This window comes from Argiope bruennichi, chromosome 7, assembly GCF_947563725.1.
Source record: "Argiope bruennichi chromosome 7, qqArgBrue1.1, whole genome shotgun sequence".
Classification (NCBI taxonomy): Eukaryota; Metazoa; Arthropoda; class Arachnida; order Araneae; family Araneidae; genus Argiope; species Argiope bruennichi.
The window spans coordinates 48,908,507-48,933,407 of NC_079157.1; the positions used below are offsets into that span (position 1 = coordinate 48,908,507).

At 30.1% G+C, this 24,901-nt stretch overlaps 2 protein-coding genes across 2 annotated transcripts in view; both read right to left on the reverse strand.

Annotated features, from left to right (window-relative positions):
- The window catches only part of LOC129976177 (fibulin-1-like), a 49,224-nt gene extending 45,292 nt beyond the window's left edge, over positions 1 to 3,932 (reverse strand). Inside the window, exon 1 of the mRNA XM_056089612.1 lies at positions 3,687 to 3,932. Within this exon, the coding sequence (XP_055945587.1) occupies positions 3,687 to 3,870 (184 nt within the window). The 5' untranslated portion in view covers positions 3,871 to 3,932. The remainder of the gene's footprint in view (positions 1 to 3,686) is intronic.
- Positions 3,933 to 12,137: 8,205 nt separating this feature from the next.
- Positions 12,138 to 24,901, reverse strand: part of LOC129975953 (protein crumbs homolog 1-like) — a 37,637-nt gene continuing 24,873 nt past the window's right edge. Inside the window, exons 7-11 of the mRNA XM_056089260.1 lie at positions 22,649 to 22,756; positions 20,393 to 20,533; positions 17,898 to 18,050; positions 16,053 to 16,146; positions 12,138 to 12,292 (exon numbers count right to left, since the gene is read on the reverse strand). Coding sequence (XP_055945235.1) covers positions 12,274 to 12,292; positions 16,053 to 16,146; positions 17,898 to 18,050; positions 20,393 to 20,533; positions 22,649 to 22,756 — 515 coding nt within the window. The 3' untranslated portion in view covers positions 12,138 to 12,273. The remainder of the gene's footprint in view (positions 12,293 to 16,052; positions 16,147 to 17,897; positions 18,051 to 20,392; positions 20,534 to 22,648; positions 22,757 to 24,901) is intronic.

The following is a 24,901-nucleotide window of genomic DNA, read 5'->3' on the forward strand; positions in this document are numbered from 1 at the left end:
TTACATTAAATTCATACAAGCCGAAGGGTGTTATAATAGCAGTTTTTTTCTTATCAGTTTCATTAATCGGAATTTGGAAATATGCTTTATGCAAATCAATTTTAGAAAATATTCGAGTATTCTTTAAAATATGGTTGAAATCTTCTAATCGAGGTATAGGGTAACGATCTGGTATGGTTTGAGCGTTCAAACGTCGATAATCCCCACATGGTCGGAAGGAACCATCTTTCTTAGGCACCATGTGAAGAGGGCTGGACCATTGTGATTTAGATGGTCGAATAATATCATTTTCTAACATGTATTGAAATTCCTGTTTTGCTATATGTAATCGCTTGGAATCCAGTTGTCTAGCTTTGGAATAAGTAGGTTGTCCTTTTGTTGTGATAAAATGCTCAACATCATGTTCAAATTTAGATACTGTTAAATTAGGTTTAGTTAAATTTGGATATTGTTGTAACAAATTAGCATATTTAGAAGTTTTATCCAAAGTACTAATAACATCATCAACAGATATTATTGTTACGTGGTGTCGAACGGACAGATTAGTTATTCCATCAATAAGTTGTTTGTTATGAATATCTATTAAAAGCTTAAATTTATTCAAAAAGTCAGCTCCTATTATTGCTTTATCAACTTTAGCTAATATAAAAGGAAATTTAAATTCTCTTCTAAGTCCTAAATTTAAGTTCAAAATTTTAATTCCATAAGTAGGAATTTCTGTTCCATTCGCCGCATATAGTTTAAAATCATCTGTTGTTTTATTTCGATGAGTTGCAGGAATAAGACTAACATCAGCTCCTGAATCCACTAAGAACCGCAGTCCTGTGTTTTTGTCCTTTACAAATAAACGAAATTTGCGGCTTTCATTAATATCAGCAACAGCGGTAGCCGCTAATCCTGTTGCATCTTGGAGTTTCCCGCCTTTTCGCTCCAAGCACATGGCGAGTAACATTTATCAGGTCGGCAACGATCGCCAAATTTAAAATGATAAAAACAATATTTACCTTTCTGGTTATATCGCTTAGTTGAACGACTGCGGCTTCGAGATATATTCCGGCGATGATTTATAAATTTGGATCTAGAACGGTCATTTATTTGCAGTGAATCAATTTTTTGTTCTAAAGCAGCTATTCTTGCAAATAAAGCATCAGTATAGTTAACATTTGGCGAAACAGCACAAACTTCCTTTTCCGATTTCATCTCATGAATTTTATCAGCCATCGTAGCCAGTTTGTCTAAACCTTCTTCACTTACAAGAAGAATATTTCGAATAAAATCAGGCATTTTATCCAGCCATAAAGATTTCAACACTTTTTCTGAAAAATCGTCCGCTCCTAAATTTTTCATCTTCTGCAAAAGCTGACTTGGCTTGTTATCGCCAAGGTCTATTCCAGTAACTATGCGCTGAATTCTCTTGTTTTCACTTTCTTAAACATATTTAAAAGTCTTTCTTTCGCCAGGGCATATTTATTAGGCTTAGTGTCCTTAATAATATCCCATATATGCTCAACATATTTCGGTTCAAGCTGGGAAACCAAATAGTTGAATTTAGTTTCTTCAGTAGAAATTTTATTTATTTCAAACTGAGCTTCAACTTGATAAAACCAAATGTCTGGTTTTTCACACCAAAATGGTGGAATTTTTATGCTTACTTTATTTGCTTCATCATCCATAACAGTAGTTGTTTCAGTCGTAGAATGTTCGCTATCCGTTGTCATCGTAAAACCAGGGTCACCAATTGTTGTGTTCGTGCATCAACAAAAATAAAATGCAGACAACGTACTATAAAACTAAATATTACATATAGATAATATTATCAAATTTACATCAGCTTATTTTCATTCAACATTCTAGCATCGTTTTTTAAACAACAACAAGTTCCAAAAGTATCACTGTTGCCAATCTGAATTTTACAACTATTTACAAAATAAAATTTATAATTATTAAAATAATCGTTAGCTACTTTTAAATAAAATATTTATGATTTATGCCGCAACAATATAAAAGCACTATTTTTGTACGAAAATTGTTTTGGAAGATAACAGTTATTATGATTATCAATCTTATGAGTATTAATGAGTATCTTATGAGTATCGATTTTTGTAGAAAGTCATAGCGATTATGGCTGAAACCTAAAATTAATATACGGCGGGTGCCAAAATTGAAACATTTTGGAATGATTTCTCGTCAAATATAATCATGCCAAATTTTTATTATAACTTGATTAGTGGTTTGTCAGCATTTCTGTTATGCACCCAGGATTGCAGACTTTTAGAAAGTTTTTTGGTTGATTGGCAAGATTTTGATGTGCTTGGCGAGAAACCGTACATTAATCGTAAATCTTTCTACGACTACTTATCTGACAATGATTAAGCCTATTTTTGCACTTGATTGAAATTTTTATTTGAAGTCTACTTATTGATTGCCTTTATATCTTCTCTCTTCTAACTGAATGTTCTCTTTGCTGACATAGAGAATTATCTCTGGGATACTTCTGATAATATCTTTTGCTTCATTAATTTGCTAAGCGAAGTGTTGGATTCAGTATAGCTGTCAAAATGTTCAATGAATGAAACCATTCGAAATTTTTATATTTTGTTTATATTTGATTGTTTCCATTCAACAATTAGTAATAATTAGTCTGTGTCCTGTACAGTAGCTTTATATATATACAGATAATAATCGTTAACATAAATTAGCAGACGAAATAATTAAATTGCCTTATATTACATATAAAAAAGATTTATTAGATATAGTATTTAAAATTAAAAAAAAGCACTCCATAAAAATAAACCTGTTATCGTTGTAAAGTTAATATTTTGAAGTTTAAAGTGATATGAAAATGTATATCTCAATTCATTATCATCATCTTTTTGCGCGGTGAGATGCTAGTTAGGAAGAACGGTACAATATCGATTAATTTATAACTAATAAAAGTTTCGAAAAGTCCTTCGTTAAAATGCATTTATAGCAAAGAAATAACTACTAAACAAATTTAATAGCTTTCATGTGGGTTTACACTCGGCCAGTTATAAGATGGCCAGTAAGACAGCGCATGCGCAGAAAGGGACTGATTTATGTTTACCACAATTTCATAAGATAAATTCAGGCATTCCATACTTGGCTTGAAACTGCCGTTTCAGTGTCCCTGAATATCTCTTTTTCACTGCGTATCATATTGAAATTATGGATATTTACACAAAGAAACATGGTAAAAGGTTAACATAAATAAATTTGGAAAAATGTAGAAAAAAATGAAATAATAAATATCAACCTCGCATCAGAAAGAATAAAGAGCAAAAAATATCGGAATTTATGATAAGTAATCAATTTTTTCACTTCAAAAAAAAAAAACCCGCCAAATTCTACAAACGCATGCGCAGTAAGAAAAAATACAATACATCGGCATTTTATCTCGTCGGGACAAGTACTTGCCATGGACCAAACAACATTTTTCAGCCTTTCTTTGCATGAACTGCCTACTGGCCGCCGTATAACAACTGGCTGAGCGTATACCCGCTATATTTCTAGTGGAACGCTACATTCTGCGTGCAAAGAGTTTCTCCAAAAAAAAAAAAAAGAAAAGAAAGAAAGAAAGAAAGAACGAAAAAAAAGTATGCCAGCTGAAAATTATTATTACATTAAAATTGATAAGAAAAAAAGAAATAAAAAAAAAGCCGTCTTACCATATGCTTGAGCTACTTCTAATTCAAATCCATTGCTTTGAAGCTCTTTATTTACAATTGTGCTCGCTGAAATATAATTTGCGAATTTTGGATCATATACTAATTTAACATTTTCTTTCGCTGATATAATACATATGCTGGCACAAAACACTAACACAACTATAAATATAAACGTTTGACGCATTTTAAATTTACATTATATAAATTTCCCGATATAGCAAAGACATACTTTTTAATAAAAACGGAGAAAACAAATGAATGCTTTTTTTACATCCCGCATTAAAAAGACAAAAGATTATAAAGAACAGATACAGTTTTTGTTATTATCGTATTTTGTTTCTGACAGTTGCATTTTATCGGTGAGCCTTTATCTAAAAACCATGAATATGAATTGCTTTTTTAGGTTGAAGTACTCAAGGTCTCTGTTTCTCTACTAATAATAAAAGATCGTGCGTATGTATTGGTATTCTATATGCCATGACTATTTCATTAGGTGCCCCTAAATTTGACACAATAGAATTCCGTAGAATTTATACTTCGGATGGTAATTTGGATCTGTAATTAGAATTTGATATAATTTAAAATTAAACTAGAATTTGGCCATTTTCCTAGAAAGTTGCCGAAAATATTCTTACTGAAAAAGTATTTTAAAATATAAAAAAAAAGTCTTTGTTTATAATGTATATTTAAATGCCTTGCTCTTTAACATAAGTTTTGAAAATTCATTAAACATGTTTTCTCGCGTATATTTTAAATTTTTATAGTGAAATGCCTAACCCATTTCTATTGGTCTCGTAATTTTTTCTTTCCTTGTTGAATGTTTAGAAATAAAAATTGCGTTTCTTATCTGCTCAGTTTGCATGAGATATTAGAGAGTGAAATTAGTTATATTACCGCAAAAAACAACATGCAGTTTGAAATATAATAAACAGGCAATTAAATTTTTAATGCATTATGTTGTCATGACCATGGAACTCTATTCAGTTAGGCACAATAAATAGAACATATGCGACGTTATTAATAGGAATGTCTTCATTCTCTGTCACAATTTTTTGATTACTTTATTGAAGGAATCTGAAACAGAAAATCATGCATAAAAGATTAGATTAAATTAAATTAAATATAACTAATATTCCCTGTGAACCATCTAGTTCTTCAAAAGGTGCTGAAAATTTATCAAAACTTTAATCACTCGCTAATTTTTAAGTTTGATTATAAATATAATTAAGGCGATATATTTCCGAGCAGGATAAATGATGAAATATAGAATGTGATTTCTTTTTTTGTTTAGTTTAGTTATATTAACACCCCGTTTTATAGCAACACTAGGGCTATTTTGGGACGGACCTCGTAATTTTTAACTGCTGTCAGAGGACGAGGACGATACCCGAGCTGGCGCCCCCTCTTCAAGTTTCCACACCATACCAGCAGGAGGGCGTCTGGAACCGACGAACTTAACTTGCGCAGGCCGGCTTACATGTCGGTTCTTCGGTATAATCGGCTCTCGAATCAGTGTCCCTCCGGTCCCAAAGCCGAAACCATACTACCAGGCCACCGCAGCCCCATGATTTCTTTTTATATGTTTTTAAGATGGGAGTATTTTATTTATGAGTAGCAATAATATAGTAGCAATTGATAAAGTTAATTTGTTTCATAATAATAATAGCAGTTGATTAATTTAATCTGTCCTATAATAATAACAGCAAAAGAAAATAAATATAGAAAGCAGTATTTGTTGTCAAAAAACTAGATTAAATGAAACAATGAATTAAAAAGATTACTTCTAATTTTTATTTCGAATGTTCTGATTGTTATTGGAATTTTCAATTATTTTATTACTGCATTTTAAAAACTTACAGGTACCATCTTTTGGCTTCGAAGTTTTGTTCTCTTATTCCTTTTCTTGAAGATATTTGAAACTTGTTTTATGGATTTCCCTTTTACAAAATTTGGAATAATCTATATTTCTGGAACTTTAAAGACGCGAGTTTCTGAGTTTATGGAGCTTCTTCGGCTAAAAGGAATGTCTCTAAGCTTTACAAGTTTATCTCCATATCTTTGCATTTATGTCTACAATTTTATTTTTTCAAAGAATAAACATCAGCATAAGTTTCATCTTGACAATAATTTTTGGAAACAGGTCTCTAAATTCTTGACATAGTCATTCTGTTTGGTGCACTTAAAATGCTTTGAAGCTAACGTAATTACATCTTTATGCACTTTATATGTTTCTTTTAATATATCGAGAATTAGACAATCGCAACTCCATCTTTGCTTGAAACTCTTTTTTTATATTTATTTAATGGTTTTATATTCAACTGAAATAAAAAGCAATTGATTTAATTTAGCAGATAAAATTAGGAAAATAGTTATAATTCTTAATAATTAAGTTAGCCTAAAAATGAAACGTGTCAAAACAAATGCCATAATGCATATTAATTTTGATAGGAAGCTTCTCAGTTTTTACTACCACGTATATTCAGGAAGAATAGCAATTATTCCAATTTAATTCACAATTATTTCCATGTTATTATTACGAGATAGAAAGAATAGCACGGTAAAGCCTGTCTGTTTTTGTACATTTGAGGTATCCAAGCTTATTTATCAAATTTACAGCTACGAACTTTTTCTGACACATGATCGCCGTGATAATTTTTGACACCACAGAGCTCGAATTTTAAGAATTAATTTGGAAAAAAATTAAGCATTGCTTAGAAATATTTTAGATGACTCCTTTCACGTATTTGTCCATATAACGTTTTTAATGATTGTAGAAAAACAAATGTGCGCCATCGAGAAAAGCAAACAATTATCATCCTAAAAATGTTTCGCATCGCTCTCTTTATTTACTGAATTTTGAGAATTTTTTAAAAAAAATTAATAATTTTTCTCAAAGATTTTTAAGAATTAAAACTACAATTCCAACATCAGGCATTCTAATTCAATTATTTTTGAGATACTTATTCAAAATTTGATCTTTAATTTAAAATGAAAGAACGATCAAAATATCTCTATTTATTCGGTTTTACTTAATTACTTTATTCCATAATTTTTGTGAAATTTTTGGAGGTAATTACGTAAACACTTCTCTTTAAATTAAAATAAGAGTAATCAAATTACTTTCATTCATTGCTTTCCTGGTGAATTTCAAGATTTTTCTTTCATTATAATATTTTTTATATCGTTTGTGTAGCTTTATTTTATTCCATTTCAATTTTTCTGACGTTCAACATGTCACGAATTTGCTTTTGAATAATTAAAACTCTCTGAAGAAATCATAATAAAGTATCCATACAAAGCATTAACAATATAGTGGGAAAAATTACTCACGTTTGTGTTATTGAAGTTCATGCCAAAAAAATTTTTTTCATCGTGGGTTGTATTAATATTTTCACGAACATGAAATAAATATTCAAATTACCAACTACAGTTGAAAAGAAACAAACACGACAAGCTAATTGGGTGGCAGACGATTCTTCTGTCATCCCAGAATTCCTCAGCCTTTCTAAATTGGTTGGATGGCAGACGATTCTTTTGTAATTCCGAAATTCCTTAGTATTTCTAAACTGATTGGATGGCTGACTATTCTTCTGTCATACCATAATTCCCGAGTAATTCTAAAAGTTGAAATTTATTTAATTTATCATTATTCTCTAGTTTTTTTTCTCTTGTTGTAATAATTCTTTAAGTTAATTTTTCTAAAATAAAAACTATTTATATTATTAATCCATTTCCCTGGCTATTTCTACAAGACAATACTGAGGTATTAATCTTATTTTTAAAATTTGCTGAAAAAAAAAGCAGTTGCCTCTTTTGTAGTCTACAAAGAAAAATTTAATTATTTTAAAAAGTTATTACCATTACCAGATTAGTCATTAGATTACCAGATGTTTTATCATTGTTGAGACTACTGAGGTTTATAACTCATATTTTAACAAATCTTTTTCAAAAGAAGTTATTCTTTTAATGGGTGGAAAAAATAAGCTTGATTTCATTTGTAAGTTGTGCTCGATCGAAAAAAACTCCTTTTTTCTATATTATATAATTTTGAATCGCCAGATGATTTAATTTATCGTATATTTTTTACAACTAATTGTAAATATTAGGAAAAATTACTAAAAAATTGATTGATTATTAGAAGATATACTAAAATAATAAGGAAATGGGAAAATAAAGGAACTTATTGTAGTTTTGATTTCTGTAATATCCATCTGTCATGGGCAAGGCTATAAAGGTTAGTTAGTAAAAAAATTCTTTTTAGTACCATGATAAAAAACATGCGCTGAAAACTTCTTTAATATGCTCCTTATCACCAGTGTGGTAATCCAAACAAGAAAATGGAGTATTTCATCTAGCAATCCGAGTTATGTTCCATTTACCTTGTCAGCATCTTGATTTTTACATTTGAATGCTTCACTTGCCAAATTGATTAATTCCATAAAACAAGAAGTTGAGAAAAATGATAAAATAGTATATAGTATTTTTTAAAATTCTTTTTTAAATTATAAATTCAAAAATACAATATAATCTGTATTACTGCAGATGCATCTTTTATCTAATAACAAATACAAATTATGAGTATCCTTGGAGTAATTGTTATTATTACTACAATTTTTGCGTGATTAAGTGAGTTAATCGATTTGGGAAGTGAAAGAAAATTATTAATACAAATTTAGTCTTCGAATTAATTGTTATTACGAAAAAACTTCATTACATATGTTTTGTTTAAGATTTTAGCAAAAGTGAATAATAATTGTTCTGTTACATATTTTACAAGTATTATTACTTTTTTTCAATTGATTCATCATCAATATCAGGGATGTCTTCTTTGTTAAATGCATTTGAGCTTCCGTTATGTCGATGTGTCCTTAAAGTTTCATAATAATTATGTTTAATAGAAATAATTTATTTTACAACAAGGCCATCATGTCTTTTCTTTTGTCATAGTTATACCAGTTGGAGGAAGATATGCATTTTTCATATAAAGCTCTCTACATGCTACATTTTCTTATATTAATGAGATTAAATTCCATATTTTCGTTAAAATCAGACTTCAAATGTATGAGGCGTGGCTTCAACTTTTCTAATTTATTCAGTGCATTTTGAGCCAATTTACTGGTATCCTTGTAACTTTAACCTTTCTGTTAATGATAAAATTTTCTAAAGTAGGTGAAAAGAAAAATTCCTGATGCGTTATGTGAACCATACGATACGATGTTTTCTTTTTACAGATTTTTATTATATTATACCAAACATCTAGTGATTTTTTTTTAGCTTGAGATTCGATAATAGCAAATTGTGAATGTGTTCATTTTTAGAATAAAGGGTAAATCAAATAGGCTTCTGAGATAAATTAATTATTATTCAATGGCCAAAAAAGATTTTTCATTTAGTGGTGTTAATACTTATCATAAGAAAAATTTGCTCTGAATATATACAATATGGTGTCAATCAAGTGCTTTGATATTAAAATTTAATAAAATTCAGAAAGTGGAGTTAATCGATTTGGCAACTTGGCATTGTTGAAGATGCACATTAAAGTATATTTCCACCTAAGATTGTTTATAAAAAAAATCTGCTCTTTAATATTTTACTTGAGTTATTATTAAAAACATTAAATAATGTATTCTATATGCTCAAAAATTATATTGGATATTTTTTTTATTTTATAATTAGCGTTTTAGCATTTTAAATCATTTTTTATGCTGTTAAACTCAATCATATAAGTTAAATGAGGAATATTATTTTAATGTTGAAATGAAATGCTCATCTTATATGAAAAATAAAAGTTAATGAATTGAACAGCACGTAATTAGTTGTTAAAGGATGTGGACTATTGTATTTGAATTAATATGTGCCGTGAGGTAACATGGCGATTGAGAATGTTCATTTTGTGGCTACTTCTTTTTGAAATTGTAGTTAATTAAAAACTAAGCAAGATATTGGCGTTTTCCCGCTTTAATTCTCAAAAATGTAAATCCAAGAGACTTTTTTTATATCATTTAAAAATTCATATATATATATATATATATATATACTCAATTAACTATCTTGTAATTTCACCCTGAATTTGGAGATTAAAACAATTACTTTTTGCTTTATTTTTTTAATTTTAATTTTTTTTGTAATTATTCCAAGACGTGACTTCCTTTCGCTGTTATAAGCAAAGGAAGAAAGAATCTGTTTAATAACTACATAATATATGAATAATAAGACAGTGAATTCATAGTACCATGAAAGTTAGAATATAGATGAACTGGGCAGTTACGTTTTTAATAGAACTATAAAAAATGAGCCTTGATTCCATTTGGATGGTCCATATTGACAGTGGATAGAGCAGGTGTAAGGCTATTAAAATGCGACATCTTTAAATGTATGTCACAATTTGTTGCTAAAAAATTTTTATTGATAGAATCATGAAACACAAGTTATATGTAATAGATTTAATAGAGAGTAAACACAACATATTTCCAGAGAGTTAGAGGATTACCAAAGGCGTCTAGTTTCCAATATAAATGATAACGGCTATTGAAATAATACATGTTTAGATATCATTGTTCTTAAGAAAATGGTAACACATACTTAAACGCATATTGTTTAAAATTGTAATTAAATAAGTGATAAAGATATAACTGACTTCACGAGCGCAGTTAAGGCCGAGCCGAAATTGAATTTTCTCCTAAGCAGGAAAGGAATTATTTTTTCAGGAATGGCAACATCTTTGTAAATAGAATTATAAATATTAATTTTTTTTAGAATGAAAATAAATAGAATTAGATTAAATTTGTTTATTCTTTTTCTTCTGTAACCACATCATAAAAGTATTTTTGTAGAGAAATAAATGAATGAAATGATATACAGACAAAGTTTGTAACAATTGTTATACAAAAAAAATAATTTAAAAAGAAGAAATTCTAGTAATTATTTCACTTACTTATTGTGAAACAATGAACTAATAATAGTAAAACTAACAATAAGCCTTTTTTTATTCAACACATTTTAAAAGAAAATATACAGGCAAATATATTTGGCACGAAAGATTTTAGTAAATAAAGCACTGAATTCCATTATTCCTTTCCGAAATATTAATTTGTTATCAACTTTTTGAATTGAAGAGTGCTTAATTGTGCATTCAGTCTGATTCTGTTTATTGCTTTCTGTCTGATTAATATAAGGTATGTCAAAATCTATTCTGTTTTAATGTTATTAATAACAAGCCATTAGAGATTAACTTGATGGTTAGAAAAGTTGGTTATGTTTCATGTCAACTAAATATCATTGCTTAGCTTGCTTTTTATTGTTCTCTTATTCAGATATTTTAAAATTTCAATTTATAATTTTTATTTAAGTATGCTAGTTTAGCATGACCAGTGCAAATTTTTATAGCTCTAAATTTAAAGACGCTTTAAAATACTTCTTTGTAACGGTTATTGCAAAATTTACAAATTAAATGCCTCAAGATTTTATTTAATTCCTCTTTAATTAAAAAAATATCGATGAAATCTTTCTTTGTGAACAGTTGTTGAACAAAAAGCATTTTAATACAACATTCAAATTCTTAGGCTTCATCACCTTTTCATGAATGAAATGTATTCATAAATAAAGCAATTTAAAAAAATCCAGAAAAATAGAAAAGCAAATGATATTGTGACATTAAAGAGTGTCCCAAAATAACGCCCACCATTCGTGCAGCAAAGCGTTGGCAACTATATTAAAAAAACCACTTGACAGCTGATAGCTTTGCTGTCACCATTTGGCAGCTGTTTAGTAAAAATAGAACGCTACACGATAGAAAAACACGTTGAAATGAATAACAAACGCATATTTTTCTTTAAATTGTTATATTTATGTTGAATTGTAAAGTACATAGGATAAGGTTATGTATGGAATAACACATAGAGCAAATGACCTCCACGGCTTTGTTGGCACATACACACTCTTTTGTCGAACTTTTCCATGACTATTTTCATAAATGTGGCTGAATTTCCTCCTTCAATGCATGCGTGTTTGTGGGCATGTTGGTATAAACCTTTGTCTTCAAATAACTCCGTAAAAAGAAATCCGACGGTGTTAAATCACACGTTCTAGAGGGCCAATTCTCATATTTTTGAATTGTGACCGAAAGACTTTCATTATTTTTGAAAATTGATCAACAGTGAAAACACGCTGTTCTTTCGTGAATCGATCCCTTTTTTCTAACCCCAAACTATCAGCTGTAAAATGTTTTTTAATAAGGTTGCCAACATTTTACTGCACGAATGGTGGGAAATTCAAATCTTGTGTTAATTTTAGGACATCCTTTATAATCTGGTCATAAATATTGCAGTACATAATTTACTTTCATTATCTTCAGTACCTATTAACCATAGTTATAAGGCATTAATATTTCTCAATATATTTTGACATAATGTGACGTGCAAAAAATTGTTTCGAAATAAAACAATTAATACAAAAAACAATAAATTTCCTTTACTTTTATTTTAAATATGAAAAAATAAGTTAAATAGTTTACAAGTACAATCAGTCCACAAATGAATTCAATAAAAATGTTCTGTCGGATGTCATAGGTCAAACAGTAATGAATTCTTCAATTTAAACGTGCCGCCCTGAAATAAGTATTTAAAAATTAATTACGAAATTTTATTACTAAATGTTATTATCTTAAACATAAATGCTATACAAGATCATAAGTACAAATCTCGATAATATCCAATATTATAAATCTCTACTAATAATAAAGATATTTGTGTATGTGTTGGCACTCTATAAGCCAGTCTGTTTGAACAAGTGATACGAAACTTAGCACATATATAGTTTGAAAGAGAAGTGAACCTTGGAGTGAATTTTCAATGTTTTTCCATCATAAATTCCGAAAATATAACAGTGCAAAAATGGTTTTTACGTTATTTCGAATTAAATAAAATAATACTAATTTAATTTAACTTTTCTGAATTTTGGAATGTTCGAAAAGTAAGGGAGGGAGTGCCTAAATTCCAAGAATAGATTACAGTACAGCCCTGAGATTCAAACGGTTTTCATTCTTTCATCAAATATGATATTGTTACATTGTTAATGATATAATAATATGATACTGTTACACTATTGAAAGCTAAAGTAAAAGACTTCTTTTTAATTCATGTATAGTTTAAAAAAAACTAATTTTGAAAAAATAAGTCACAGTAATGTGAAAATTAAAAGGCAGATGAACCGCACGTTTATGTTTTTTAGTAGTATGATGTCCCGGTACGGATTTTAGAAATGTTCAAATGCACAATGAAGTGATATAAAATAATTAAAATAATAAATCTTTTATGTGTGGCAAAGTGGACGGAATGATTTACATTAAAATAGAACTAAATGATTTAAATGAAACTAAGCATAACCAATATCTAAGGCAAAGCAGCTGGTCTCCAAAGGGGGTTAACGATTACTGCATTGCTTCAATTTTACTAAACTTTTGGACTAAAACTTTCATGCACACTGAAGAGAGCTCAAAGCATACGTATTGGATAAATGATACTTTCAGGTAAATTCCATTTTCAAATAAATAACTTGCCAAAATTCCACATTAATGCATAATTTTTGTGTGAAAAGTTTTAATTAAAATTCAGGCATTTAGTTTTTTTGTACTATCACGTTGAGAGATGTACTATTAAATAGGCAGGTGGACAGATAAACGGACTTCCTACACCCGAATTCCGTGCAAAAGTTTATACAGATCTTTAATATGGTGCTGAGATCAACTTCCCATCGTTTTAGCTGCAGGTGTTTAGAGTTATTGTGTTCGCAAGCCATCAGACAAACACAATCTCCCATAAATCAACGGGAATGATGTCCCCCAAGGTGTTATCCTCTTCCTAGTACCTCATAAAATTGTGAATTTGGGATAATGCCATGAAGATATTAATTTCGGATGACGTGGGAGAGTTGTGTGCTACATAATAAAAGCAAAAAAGACGGTATTTGTGTATTATTATGTTATTGCGAAACATTAATTATGAAAAAGCCTATTAGCCTGCGGCTTTGTAATTTCTTAGATGCGGTTAATACGAAAATATCAGAAAACCGAATATGTATCATTTGTTAGCGCCCTCCATCAGACGAAATAAAATAAAAATTAGATACAAAACTGCAATTGTAGTCACAAAATCATATACCGAATTTCATTTATTTAAATCGTTGTGCTTTTCAGTTTCGCATTCTTGTGAAAGTACGGACTGACTGACAGTCAGCACGTTGACGAATTCGATTCCGAAATTGATACAGATCAACATTTTAGATGATGATACCAAATTGTATCGATGTAGCTCGTTTTGTTTTAAAATAATGCTGGATGAACACTCTACTTCCGAATGGATTTCGTTTAAAATTTGTTAGAATACATAAATTTAGTGTAATTCTCACATACCAAAAGTCAACCGTCTAGCTCAAAGCATTTTTTAGTCATTGTGTTCACAGAAAAACAGATATAAGTGTTTAAAAAACCGTGTTTTCGGACTCAGAAAGTTCTGAAACGTGGAGATAAATCAAAATCTCGAATTTTATTCTTTTGACGGTTATGATATTTTCTTTTTGTACAAGAGAAAACAAAAAAATCTGTTTCTTCGGACACAAAGAAATTTAAAACTTGGAAATTCATCAAAATATCGTAATAAAATGCTTTTGATCTATTTATTCAATTTATAAGAAAATTATAATAATACTTCAAAGTTATAACTTTTATAGTTGAAAGCTACCAGCAGGTGCAGACTCCTCAAGACTTTCTCGCGTAATCCCTAATAAAGGTGTTATCTCAGAGAAAGCGCTACATGGCATTAGCGTACAATATTTACGAAATATAAACCTTTGGAGTGACTTATTATTTTTACCGAATCTATCAAGTCGTTCTTGGCGAGTTTTTGGACGATTCATTCTTGCATCCGAAAAATTTGTATTTTTCACAACTGATTAAAGCAAAACTTTGACACAAAGCTACATTTGTAGTCACAAAATTCTATACCAAATTTGATATATTTAACCATTCCGTGTTTCAGTTGTCGAGTTTACATGTTATCTGAAAGTACCGGCATTTCGGATCAGTCTCAATTTGCTTTTCGAACCCACAACATCAACTCAATTTTTACAGCTGAAGCTCTTGCAATTTGCCAGATTCTGGACTATCTTTCCGTTCCTGAGAAACATTTACTTCTTACAGATAGTCTTTCAGTTCTTACAGCACTTCAAAAAATTTCATATAAATCCCCATCCATCATTCATAAAATTGTGGGCAAAATTGTGGAAAAATCTCAGATTAATCAACATATTACTTTTCTGTGGATCCCAGGACATTCGACAATATTATGGAATGAAAAAGCGGACTTGATTGCAAAATCAGTAACAGAAATCAGCCCATGCATTGAATGGATCGCATCGGAAGACATCATCTCACGCATCAAACAAATCTCAAAAATTAAAAAACAGACAGCTATAGACAGAGCAAATATTATGAAATTCTTGGAGAAATTCCAAACATGAAAAATATTGCTAAATGGCCAAGAAATAGAAAAGATGACATCATTTGCGCTAGAATTTCTACCAAAACACTATTTACTACACTAACACTATTGAATCAACCAAATTGCGAAACATGCCACTCTTTGAATAATTTGGATCATATCTTACTACACTGCCGAAAATACTTAAGCATCAGATGTTGCCTCTGGTCGAAGTTGGGCCTCAACTCTCTTTCAACCTGTAATTTTAAACAACTCGCGAGCAAAGCATTTGCAGATAAACTATCTCTCCATATTTTCCTTCAACACTTGAAATTTTTTAACATTTATTACTTGAAGATATTGTTGAACGCTGGGATGACAGCCTTTGTAGCTAAAAATCCCTTAATCCCCCTCATTCAAACAAACAAACAATCTGAAAGTACAGATCGACAGTTGATCAACTTTTGGTTGGATTTGGCTCCAAATCTGATATATTTCTACGCTATGGATGTTAAATCCATTTACCGAATTTTCTCTGTTTAGCGCGCTTCATTTTGTAGACATTGTGTTAATTTATATTCAAACAGTTGGATAGACAGACTTCCTCTGAACAAATCTTAACAGAATATTTGATAGAAATCTACAGATTAGGTGTAAAGACCGTATACCAAATTTCATACGCCTAACTGAAAGCGTTTATGAGCTATCTTTTTCACAGACAGACGGATGGACATTTTATAAAAATGTGCTTGTAGAACTGTTTAAAGCATGGAAATCCATCGAAATCTCATGATCGAATTTTTTGACGATTACAATGCTTTCTCTACAGTATGTATACAAAAATGTTAAAAGTGGAAAAATTTTAAAAAAATCTTTCGTACATTAAACTTACCTCTTTTTCACGTGAACGTGCACCAAACATGATATGACGATAAGAGCAATGGAAGTGAAGAGTACAATTAGCGGAGGACCCCATGCTTTTGTGGCTGAAAGTACAAAAGGCAAGATGCATTTCGAAATTTGGTAATAAAATTTGGTATAAATTTATATATATATATATATATATATATATATATATATATAGAGAGAGAGAGAGAGAGAGAGAGGGAGAGCTTTATAGCAATTCGTAATGTTTGCAAGTTATTATGGTACAATTCGGGAAAGGGGACCTATTTTTAAAAATGTATAAATATCTGCATGTAAAATAAGCCCATAATTAAGAAATAGGAAAAGCCGTACTAGATGACATTATTTTTTATCAGGTTATGAAGATTCTAAGATGGCTTACAGGCAAAATGCAAAATCATATTGTTGCCAAAAACTTTCATGTAAAATATCGCAAAAATCTTTTTAATAATAATATGTCAAATTTACCAAAACTTGTCCAATCTAACAGCTTGCGATTGACCATACAATAAACCATATCTGTGTTTTAGATCAAGGGAAATTTAGTTTTCCATTTGCAGTACATCGCTAAAATCAGCAGTCTTACAAACAGACATTCGTATGAAAGTCCGCAAATGAAAAAACGGTGGATAAATGGAATCAATGAAAATTTATCAATTTGAATCTTTTGGATTGGAAGATGTTTGTCAGTTTGTTTTCATTGTGTTTATAATTTTAAAAAAATGTTATTTTACTTATTTGAATTTAAATTTTATTTTTTTTATCTTAACTGAAATACCAGGCTTAAAGCGGGAAGGTAATTAAAAAAATATATAAAATTTAATTCATATAATTTAAAACGTTTTCGAGTTATCTTTGCCGAAGACAGACGGACATTTTCCAGAAATGTGTTTTTCGAACTCATGGGAGGTCTGAAACATGGAGATTTGTCAAAATCTTGAGTTCGAATTTATTGACGATTACAATATTTCCTCTGTTCCGTCTCAGAGACGCCTTTTTCCTATTCCAGCTGTGGTTGCCATGGAACCGGCGTCTTGAATGCAGAAATACTTTGTAAGGTAGAGAGGAGGTTTTTATTATCTTTTCTTTATAATTTTGATTAACTAAAAATTAAACTAGGTTTTTCATGTTTGGACGATATTTTCGGAACGATATATGTTATTGCACCAAGAGCCAATATTTACAATATTTTGAAATTTTTAAAATTTGTAATGATATTAAATTTGTTGCCACACATTTTTTCTGTCTATTTTTAATTAATTTAAAAAAATTAAGCTAATTTATATCTATCTATTTCATAGTTGTAAAGCTCAATGAAACTTCGATCATTTTCGTTATTGGTGCAGATTTTAAGTCTTGATTTCTTTTTCTTCCATTGCTTTTAATAAATGATAAATTTTCAATATTAGACAAGTCTCTATTTAAGGTAAGATCTAAAAAAAAGATTTTTTTTTTTTTGTATTTACAAATAAAGTGTAACTATAAAGTGTAAGTAAACGAAAATAGTTGTTGTCCTTGATTAAAATTAAAATTTAAAGTGAGAAAATAGAAATATTTTATCCCTTATTCAGCACAATGCATAGAATCATGAAAGGTTTCTTAAATACTATCAGTTACATATCTATGAAAATGTGAAGTTTCTTTATACTTTTCTGAGGCAGTTATTAACATCAAGTTTCATAAGATATTTAGTTCAAGTTCCTAGCGAACATTAGTCTCTGTGAACCTATTGGTCGTCAAAGGTAGCTAATTTATTATAAAGAGATGAAGTCATATTTTTATATCTAAAATATTTTATGAAAAATAGCGTTGAAATAAGAAAAAGACTTACTTCTAACGCATGAAGTTCTTTGGGGTTCTCTATTATAGCCACTCGGCTCATATCCTTCAAAACATTCACACTTGAAAGAGCCGGGGAGATCGACGCATTTTACATTATTATAAAGCCAGCAAGGATTAGGTGTCTGTTGACATTCGTTGATGTCTGTAACAGAAAACGTATTCAGTGGAATCAGTAGAACAATAGTTTGAAAATATTTAATTTTTTTATAATATTGTTACGGAACTTCCCGGGGTTCTTTTGACGATAAGCTGGGTGATGAAATAAACAGTCCCTTAGTAACAAACGACGACTTTTATTGAGCAGGAAGGCACTAACACAAAGACGACCAATATATACAGCCGTGACGAAGGCAGGCAACACACTACAACAAACAGTAGCCTACAAATGGTAATCGGCAGCAATAACAACCACAGAACACAAAGCGGTCAGACAGAACTCAGCAGGAGGTGGGAATCTGCGTAGCTTCACTCTACGATCTCTCCAAACATCTGCAATCCTCCTCGCTTTAGCAGTATCCAACTGCTGACTCACTACTATACGACTGGCTACTCCACATACGACTCGATGCTTCTTCCACAATAAACACCGGGACTCGGCACACAGCTCAGTTCAGCAACCGCTTGAGCTCCACTAGACTGATCCAACTATTCCGCCGTTGCTTCGCTTTCCTCTCGACGACTCGATTCACCTTCAGGCTGCCGACCTTTTATAGCTCCCGGGAAGAGGCTCGAAAAGATCCTGAACCAATCAGGTACATCTCGATTCCTTTTGGCTGAATCACTAAAAAACTGGAAGTTTCCAGTAATATCTATTTTGTCGACAAAGTCGCCAAATTCGTCACCAAGTTACCAAATAGTCGCCAGTTTGTCGCCAAGTTCTGGAATTACTGATTCGGCTCCCGATCAGCATCCAACAGAGTTGATTGTAAAACGGTCTTTCGGATGGTTGATGGATGGATTTAGAGTCTTGAAGAAAAAATTTTTCTTTCCATAGATGGCGTCACTTTTATGGAATCAAAATTTGGATTGAGTTAATCAATTAACTGATAATAAAGTTCAGAAAAAGAAATGCTGGTTTTATTCCTCTTGTTTTATATTTTTTTAATTTATTATAATAAATATAGATTCCTGAAGGTAAAATATATCTCCAGCTCGGAACACGGGGATGTTACTCTTATCAAATCAAAATTTGATTTAATTCTTCAATTTCCTGATAAAAAAATTCTAAGATACTAAAAATGTGCTTTCCATATACACAAAGAGTATAACACTCCAAAACATCCATTCTTCACAGAGAGATTGAAAACTAGGTTAGATGTATTCCGTGTATATAAACAGAAAATAATTCTTAAATTAAATTGGTTAGAAAAACAGAATACTGTAGTGTTTCATTCCAAATATTGTTTTTGACAAACACGGAAAATTTGGTATTGCACAAATCAAAGTGAAATTGGTGATGGTAATATGATTAACTTAACATTTTTTAATCTGATGTGGTATTTGTTTCCTCAAAACATTACAACATATATTATTCTGCTCTGTAATGACCTAAAATTATTTCACCTTTCACGTCTAAAGTATGCACATATGTTTTTAATAATTTTGTCAGAAGTATAAAACCAATTTTTCAGAATGACAATGGTTTGCTGTCTTTGATAGTTTGCACAATCCTTTCTACAATAATTTGAAAAGGTAGAAAGAGGCAAATATATACAAAACGTCATCCAAAACTTCACGAAACAATAAAAAAAATGTCGATAATAAATTTTAAAATTCGGTCCTCGAGCTACATTGAGTCACAATTACAACTACCAGTGTGAAAAATTTCATGGCATTGCGATAGATTTGTGCAAATACCGCAGACACATTCGAATAAACAAATTTCATTTTTTATAAGTATAGATCTGTTAGTTTTCTTTATTCTTTCCCGACTTTTTTTAAATGTAGAGCAATTGTTATTTGTATTTATTTTTTACTTGTTTATAAATTTTTTTAGAATTATACATTATTTTTTTTTTCCTCACTGTAGCCAACGCACTTTGAAATAGAAAGCAAAAGGTCAGTGAATGTATATTTTTACGAACTTCCGGATTACTAAATCTCCAAGTTCAATTATACGTAAGATGGTTGGTTGCATTCCCGGGCTTATTTGCCGATTTTCAGATAAATAGCCAGGAACGCAAATGCCAAGTTACCAATCACCAGTTATCAAACTAGTGACGGTTTGCATTTTTTTTCTTTTTTTGGCGATTTATCATCAGACTCATAAAAATAAACAAGTATCATATGGTTATTTTTATCTTATCTTATAGTCATTTAGCTCTTTAATTAAAAATATGCGTTCACAGTTCTTAGACATACAAAGCTCCCATCTTACTTTACAACAGCTCTTCTAAATAATATATTAAATATATTTATGCGAAGCTCTCCTATAGAGCCGTCATTTGACTATCAAGACAGAATATCTCAAAATTTTGGATTTACCTTTACAAACTTCTCCTGGTTTAACTATTTTTCCAGATAACCCCTCATAACCGTCTGGACACCGACATTCGAAACTTCCATACTTGTTGTAGCATGTTGCTGATGGATGACAAGGGTCATATATTTCGCATTCGTCGACATCTAAAAATGAAATGAATGCAACATTTTTTGTCTGTATAGGAATGAAGAAATATTCGAGTTACCACACACATATGGGAAAAAAATTATCTGTGTTAAGTATAAGAGAAAATATGTGAACACCACTCACATGCCAATTATAATAGAATAACAATAACTCTCTTCAATTTTATTAGTAAAAAAAGCTTAGGAAAATAAGCAATAGTTCAACATTATCCGAAATAGTATATTAAAAGAATATAAATTAATAGTGTAGAGGGGAGGGACTCTTTATAACTTAATTATGAGGTAGATAAAAATGATAGATGAGTTTCAGGAACACTAATATAATATATATATATATATATATATATATATATATATATATATATATATATATATATATATATATACACATGCTTATATATATTTAGAGAGCGCAATTGCAGCTATTTCTAAAACACAGATGAATTGATACAAAAGTATTAGAATCAAGTTAATAGGAAAAACAAAAAATCAAATAAAAATTAAACCAAAAAAATTATAAAAAATATAAAAAAAGAATCCGGCCTGAAGACTTTTTCAAGGGTCACCCTCAGGCAGGGATTCAAAGAAAGGGATTTTTTCTGTGAGGAAATACAGACATTGTCTAATAATGATTCCTCGTGACCCGAAAATCCCCTGAAATTATGCTCAAGAGATATACCATTTTGACAGAAAGGAAATATAAAACAACAAATTAGAAGAAATTAACCACAACAAAGTAAAAATACAATAACAAAAATAACAATAAAAACAAAAAATAGCACTAAAATTAAAAATTAAAAACGAAAAGGCCAGTACATACCATCAACAGTCAAGGAAACTTTAAACTATCGATTGTGATTAGAGGTAAATTATGTAAACAGATGTAGGCTCCCAGCGCCATCTATTGAGTGATCCAATATGCAAGGAAAGTTCTATTTTTATTTAAGCCAAAGGATTAATCCCAAACCATACTTTGTTTAATTAAAAAATTGACATTACAGTAATTTCTAGGAAATTCATTTTTAATTAAATTTTTAAGGAGGTTGTTTGATGCTTCAATATAAGAATTTTTATTATTGCAAACCCTTTTGATCCTATTAACTTGTGAGAAAATTAGATTTTTGAAAATTTTAGAGTTTAGATTGGAATGGTAATTACATAGTTTTGTTATATTAAAGTTGAAATCATCCCTTTTATCGTATATACCAACTATTGTTTTATCATTAGCAATTTCGATTTTTAAATCCAGAAAGGTAGCCTCAAGTTAATTTTTATTTGTATCTTTTAGAATTAAATCTTTTGGATAGCAATTAGTAATAATATTAGTATTGTCGAAGTTAATCAAAAGTAGGTCATCAATATATCTCCACCCATTTATTAAATTATATTTCATTATTTTTTTCTTATAGTAATGCAGGAAAATATTAGCTAAAGCACTTGAGAAAGCTGTTCCCATTGGAATGCCCTTGACTTGTTTATAAAAATTAATACCATTAAACACGTAATTTTCAGTAATATTAAAATTACATAACTGAAGCCAGTTATTTTTAGGAATGATATTTTCATTTAAATATTCGTCATATATAAAAGTGCAGACCTTTATTAATTTTTCATGAGGTAGATTAGTGTATAAATTTTCGAAATCAAAAGTATTAAGTTTATTAATGTTGTTATTTTTAAGAAAATCCCTTTCTTTGAATCCCTGCCTGAGGGTGACCCTTGAAAAAGTCTTCAGGTCGGATTCTTTTTTTATATTTTTTATAATTTTTTTGGTTTAATTTGTATTTGATTTTTTGTTTTTCCTATTAACTTGATTCTAATACTTTTGTGTATGTGTGTATATATATATATATATATATACTCTAATTTACTATTTTTATGCGCATGACAGAAATTTCTAAGACACTGCTATGATATTATCAGTTCGCATTTCACATACATTACTATTTTTATTGAATTAGTATCCGACTACCATTAAATATAGATTCATTTAACTTCTTAGAAGGAACATGATCATAAGGATAGATAACCAGTATCTAGATTTGTGGGTATGCGACAAACATATTATAATGAAAATAAGAATCAGATGCATATCAAGGTAGTTGTCCTCACCTTCGCACTGTCCAAGGACATCATGGAATCCTTCCTTGCAATAGCAGCGTTTCACGTTGTCAATTATTTTACACTTGGTGTCAGTACCATAAGGTGTGCAGTCACACACTATGGAAGAAAAGGACCACAAAATATTCAAAAAGAGATAAAATTAAATACATAAACTGTACAAAAATGAATATCTCCTTAGTATAAGGCGAGCCAAATGAAAGTTGAGATTGTTGCTCTGCAGACATTATTCAACTTTGAGGTTTCTTTGACAGATTTCTGTCTGTGTATGTGAGGAGAAATACGACATAATAGGGTTAGTGTCGATATGTCTATTAGTGAAATATAAGTGAGGAAATAAATGTTGCGATACTAATATACTTGTCTCCCATAAATGCATATTTTGTTGGCATAAGATATTAATGGAGTTGACATTTCAATCTCATATTATAGAAGTGAGTTTCGTTCACGAAATACTGTTTTAATCGATAAGGATTTTATATAAATAAGTATCTCTGGTTGACTTTCTCAGGGCATATTTATTTTATGCATGTGTCCAATATGAAATTAACTACACATGCTAAGTTCTCTGTATATTCGTATTCTACCTCCTGATAGCAAAAATTGGATTACTGCATTTTGAAGAGGAATTCATGGAAATCCATGACCCTATGATTGTCATTTTAGTTTCGTTCATTAACGTGCCACCCCAAACCATTTTGTGCCATATTTCTCTTGACATACACGACCATCAACAAGAAAAATGTCGAAATTGTACTCCCTGAAGTAATGATGTTGGAGTCCCACTTCGTCTGTGTAGCTCATTGCGCATTCTTTTCGCTCAGAAACATAAACATAAACCTGTTGAATTTAATGAGGTTCTTTCTTAACCAAGTGTACGTAATCTACTTCAATCAGAAAATCAACAAAATTGGCTCTTCATTTTTTTTTTTGCTTTATTATTTTTTTGAGAATTAGAAATATTATTTGTATTTTAAATATAATTAAAGTGTACATGAAATATAATTAAAGTACACAGGATGGAGAAAGAAAATTGTGAATTTCGCTTATTATCTGACATGTTTCAACCTGAAGAAAACTACAAAAGTCATGATTCTTGTTTTTTACTTCTTGTATATAGTACAGAGAAAGTATAGTAATCTTCAAAAAATTGGAACTCGAGATTTTGACAAATCTCCGAATTTTTTACCTTCCTGAGATCGAAAAACACATTTTTTTTTTTTTTTGGAAAATATCCATCAGTCTGTGAAAAAGATAATTCAAAAACACTTTGAGCTAGACGGATAAAGTTTGGTAAATGGTCTTTACATCTCATCTGCAGATTTCTATCAAATTGTCAGCAAAATCTATCTGCCCGGCTATTTGAATATAAGTTAACAAGATAACTACAAAACGAAGAGAGCTAGATAACATCCGGTTCACATATTTAACATCTATAGTGTAGACACTTGTCAAATTCTGAGCAAAATCTAATTGGAAGTTCCAGAAATATATTAATGCAATAACTGAGTTAAATATATTAATTATGGTATGGGATTTTGTAACTACATATGCGGATTTGTGTCGAATTTCAGTTTCAATCGGTTGAGAAAAACATATCTAAAACACTAATTCAATTTTCAGATATTATTAAAGCAAGCCAGGGATTAATCGCCAAAATACTCGCCAAGGATAACGCGATAGATTCAGTAAAAATGCCAAATTCTCGCCAAAAGTTAATATTTCGTATCTATTAACCAATGTCATGTAAGGCGTTCTTTGGCATGGCAAATTTATTAATTATACGAGAAAGTTTTGGGGAAGCCACTTTCGTTGGTTTCTGCCTAGCAATTAACTGCTTCAGATTTTGAAGAGCATCGAAACCATGAGAGGAAAGAAGCCTATTAAATTTGTGCAAAGTTTTTGAATTTTTCTATATATGTATGTCAAATATTAACACGAAAAAGAAAAATCACCTGAAATTTCTTTCGTAGGCACCAAAAGTTTATATAATGTTTTTCAGCATATCTAATATATATAGTAATAATATATAATAGAACTCTGCTGAGTTCCCTCACATATAGGTATATCTGGCAATGAATTGGATGACGAGGCAGCGAAATTGGCTATCAGTCTTTTAAATGACTTGTTCCTTTTCGTCAAGAGATATATAAAAACGATTCTAAATTTGGAATGGCAATCAGAATGGAACAGTAAAGAGACAAACAAGCTTCATTCTGTCAAATATTCCATCTAATGTTGGCC